Below are 4,444 nucleotides of genomic sequence, written 5' to 3' on the forward strand. Positions count from 1 at the left end.
GGCCAGCATGGTGAAACCCTGTCTCTACTAAAAATACAAAAATTAGCCAGGCATGGTGGTGGTGCGTACCTGTAATCCCAGCTACTTGGGAGGCTGAGGCAGGAGAATCTCTTGAACCCAGGAGGCAAAGGTTGCAGTGAGCTGAGATCACGCCACTGCACTCTAGCCTGGGCAACAGAATGAAACTCCATCCCTCCCCCCGCAAAAAAAAGAATTTCTTATTTTCTCTGTAGTTGAGCCACTAATTTTGATATACAATATCATGGAAAATATAGCCTAACTCAAAGCTTACGTGCTTATACTTTACTGGGAAGTGCAATTCCAGGGAATCAGGCCTGAGGGAACAGGAAAGTGAGGCCGGGAAAATGAGAGGGCTAATTCGAGGGGCTGCCTACTGCTTGGTACTAAGTGCATTGGTCGATCCCACAGTCTATTCCCAGAGAGACCATATGAATGACTGCATCATGGGACAGCGCACCACACAGCGAGAGATGACAAGATTTTATCCGGTGGCTCCTGTCAACAAATCAACTCAGCTTTTACCTTGTTGCACTTCTGAGAGCAAGATGGGTCACCAGCAGCTGTATTGGAGCCACCCGCGAAAATTCGGCCAGGGTTCTCGCTCTTGTCGCGTGTGTTCAAACCGGCACGGTCTGATCCGGAAATATGGCCTCAATATGTGCCGCCAGTGTTTCCGTCAGTACGCGAAGGATATTGGTTTCATTAAGTTGGACTAAATGATCTTCCTTCAAAGGATTATCCAAGGCATCTACTCAATGAAAAACCATGAGAGTTCTTTGTACATAAAATAAACATTTGAAAACAAAACAAAACAAAACAAATCAACTCAAATAAATGAGTCAGGCATGGTGGTATTTGCCTATGATCCCAGTTACTTGGGAGGCTGAGGTCAGAGGATTACTTGAGCCCACGAGTTTAAGATCAACATGGGCAACTTAGGGAGACCCCACTGTTTGGACGAACGGAGGCCGACAGACCTCTTCCCCACACCTTAGGTGACCAAAATAAACTTGCAGTTTTGCTCCTACACTTGCCTACCTGCTGGTTCTTTTGTGCCCGCTTGGCTGGTCTTAGAAAAACAAATCACCCACCTCTATATAAAATACAGATAAAAAAATTAAGAGGGCGTGGTGGCACACACCTGTGGTCCCAACTATTTGGGAGGCTTAAGTGGGAGGATTGCTTGAGCCCCTGAGGTCAGGGCTGCAGTAAGCCATGATCACGCCATGCACCCCAGCCTAGGAGACAGAATGAGACCCTCTCTCTCTCTCTCTCTTTTTCTCTCTCTCTTTTCTTTTCTTTTCTTTTTTTTTTTTTTTTTGAGGCAGGGTTTTATTCCTGTCACCCACACTGGAGTGCAGTGGCACAATCATGACTCACTGCAGCCTTGACCTCTGGGGCTCAAGTGAATCCTCCTGCCTTGGCCTCCTGAGTAGCTGAGACTGTTAATGGTGGAGGATTTCCAGGTTTTTGGCATCTTGAACAAAGAATTGAACAAAATACACCAAGAAGGAAAGAATGAAGGGATTTATTGCAAATGAAAGTACACTCCACAGTGTGGGAGCAGGCCCAAGCATAGAGGCTCAAGGGCCCCATTACAGAATTTTTGGGAGTTTAAATACCCCTAGAGGATTCCACTGGTTACTTCGGGTACACCCTACATAAATGGAGAGAATGAAGTAAAGTTACAAAGTTATTTACAGCACACGTTTTATGGAGAGGATATTTCCTGTTATAGCTGAAGTATGAATCGGCCTTATGTTCCCTGCCTCCAGACCCTATTTTCCTGCCTCAGGACTATAGGCATGTGCCACTGCGCCCAGCTAATTTTTGTATTTTTTGTAGAGAGGGGGTTTTACCATGTTGCCCAGGCTGGTCTTGAACTCCTAGCCTCAAGGAATCCACCCTCCTCAGCCTCCCAAAGTGCTGGGATTATAGGTGTGAGCCACCGCGCCCAGCTGAGAGCCTATCTAAAATAAATAAATAAATAAATAAATGTATAAATTCCACTCACAAAGATTATCTTTTTTTTTTTTTTTTCTTTGAAACAGTGTCTCTCTCTGTTGCCAAGGCTGGAGTGCAGTGATGTGATCTCAACTCACTGCAACCTCCACCTCCTGTGTTCAAGCGATTCTCCTGCCTCAACCTCCCAGGTAGCTGGGATTACAGGCGCCCACCACCACACCCAGCTAATTTTTGTGTTTTTATTAGAGATGGAGTTTCATTATGTTGGCCAGACTGGTCTCAAACTCCTGACCTCAGGTGATCCAGCCACCTCAGCCTGCCAAAGTGCTGGGTTTACAGGCGTGAGCCACCACGCCCGGCCAAGGATTGTCTTTTTAAAAAAAGAGAGACTTCATTCTAATGAACAGTTTGCAAACCAGAGAGATGCATCCTTCAGTGACAACAAAGGTACCTTCCAAGAGAAAAAAGAGAGGGGTTGTCTTTTACAAAGAAAGCTCCGCCCAGGTTCTCACTATGGTCTACTTATGCAAATGAGGGATACAGTCTTGTCTAGTTCTGATTGACTGATGTTTGTTGAGTTCTGATTTGTCGATACAGGTCATAGTCTATTGACTAGGTCCATGTCTTTGCCTGTTTGTGTTGCTCTAAAGGAATGCCTAAGACTGAATAATTTATAAAGAACAGAGGGTTATTAGGCTCACAGTTCTGCAGCAGTACAAGAAGCATGGCACCAGCTCTGTCTCTGATGAGGGCCTCAGGAAGTTTTCCACTCATGACAAAAGGTGAAGAGGAACAGGCTTGTGCAGATAACATGGAGAGAGAAGAGGCAAGAGAGAGGGGAGGAGGTGCCATGCTCTTTTCAACAATCAGTTATCTTGAGAGCTAAGAGTGAGACCTCCCTCCCTCCCACAAGAACAGCATCAAGCTATTAATGAGGGATCCACCCCATCACCCAAGCACCTCCCACACGGTCCCACCTCCAACATAGGGGATCAAACTTCAGCATGAGACTTGGTGGAGCCAAACAAACCATATTCAAACAATAGCAGTTCAGGAAGTGAAATGGGATTTTCCAGCAGCAGTTATTTCAGGCAGGATGAACAAGAACAGACAGGTATGAAAGTCCCAACATTACATGAGCATGTGGGTTTCTGGGAATGCAGGATACGTGGGTGACCTAGAGACAGCGAATGTCCGCTTGCCTGTATTTTGAATTCAGGCCAACTTAGCCACTCAGGATCCATCTTGAAGGACTGGCTTTTTCAGGGTTCACACTCCCATCTCTTATTGGCAAAAAATTTGCTCCGCGGGACTTTACTTCCACTGCACTTCTGGGTCACACATAGGTAAGCACTACGCTGGTCCATGGTGTCTCCTGCTCCAGTAGCAATAGAAAAGCTCCAGGGCGGGAGTCCAAAGCGTGTAGTACACGTGCAAGTGACATGCTGTTGCATTGGGTCTGTGCAAGCTGGTCACCACGGGGGTAGTCAGACAGAATCCATCCAAGTAGAACTGGTCAGCACAGAAGTGGCTGGGGGTGCAACAAGTGACTAAGGGCCTTGGAGATAGGTAAGACTGCAAAGATCTCAGGTGAAATGTAAGAGATGTTGGATGTAATCCCTTCCTTGCACTGCTCACTCCCTCCCGTTATATCCAGTCCCAGAGTTCTCCATGACTGTAGGAACCAAATGCCCTCATTCCTTCCAAGAGGGATGGAAGGAGTCCAAACATTCATAAAAATCCCTTTTGATATAGTAGCCAGCAACAATCTCCACAAAGACTTAAGGTGAGCTAGCTGGTGAAACAAACTAAGCTCTCTGCAGCTGCAACTGGTCACAAGGCTGTAAGTGATAATAATCATCATCTCCTTCCTCCATTACTCATTCCACATTGCCCTCACCTTTGGCTAGTATTTTGGTTGGCCTAAATCCTTTCCCGGCCTGGGCAATCCAGACTTTTATTTCAGAAGGGTCTTAGCCTTTAATTACCTTCCCTTGTCAGGCTGTGGTTGTTGCAATTGCTTGTTTTCTGTTATCACTAGGTGTGGAAGTGACAAAAGATGTCCTGGTAAGTCCCCTGAACTCCAGACACACTCCTGACTCTGGGGTGTATAACAGCAACCCTGGCCCCTCATTGTAAACAGGGGGATTACCCTGCTGGTCTGACAACTCCTCCACTCACAGGTTTACGGCATGAGGTGTCCAAAGTGTCCAGGTAGTCATTGCGGCAAGCAGTTCAATGGAAACTACACTATGTCTCCTGGGAAACATGGCCCCCCACAACCAGGCAGAGGCTAAGATTGTAGGAACGATTTAAATGCAAATGGGTTATTTAAACCATCTGTAAGCAGGTCTGTTGCTTTTCCTCCCTTTCCCATTCTGCCAGCTCAGGTGTTAAACTTTTTCACAGTTCACAAATCATGCAATTTTTTACAAACACATTTTTTTTTTTTTTTTTT

The 4,444-nt window shown here is 46.0% G+C and overlaps 1 protein-coding gene across 1 annotated transcript; it reads left to right on the forward strand.

Annotated features, from left to right (window-relative positions):
* Positions 1 to 541: 541 nt before the first annotated feature.
* On the forward strand, positions 542 to 823 carry LOC105515108 (40S ribosomal protein S29). The gene has a single exon (XM_011946833.1). The coding sequence runs from the start codon at positions 567 to 569 to the stop codon at positions 735 to 737; it is 171 nt and encodes a 56-aa protein (XP_011802223.1). The 5' UTR covers positions 542 to 566; the 3' UTR covers positions 738 to 823.
* The last annotated feature ends 3,621 nt before the right edge of the window (positions 824 to 4,444 follow it).

This window comes from Colobus angolensis, unplaced genomic scaffold (genome assembly GCF_000951035.1).
Source record: "Colobus angolensis palliatus isolate OR3802 unplaced genomic scaffold, Cang.pa_1.0 Scaffold254, whole genome shotgun sequence".
Classification (NCBI taxonomy): domain Eukaryota; kingdom Metazoa; phylum Chordata; class Mammalia; order Primates; family Cercopithecidae; genus Colobus; species Colobus angolensis.

Excerpts from the sequence above, each read along its gene's own strand:
- LOC105515108 (XM_011946833.1), top strand. The coding sequence starts at position 567 with ATGGGTCACCAGCAGCTGTATTGGAGCCACCCGCGAAAATTCGGCCAG.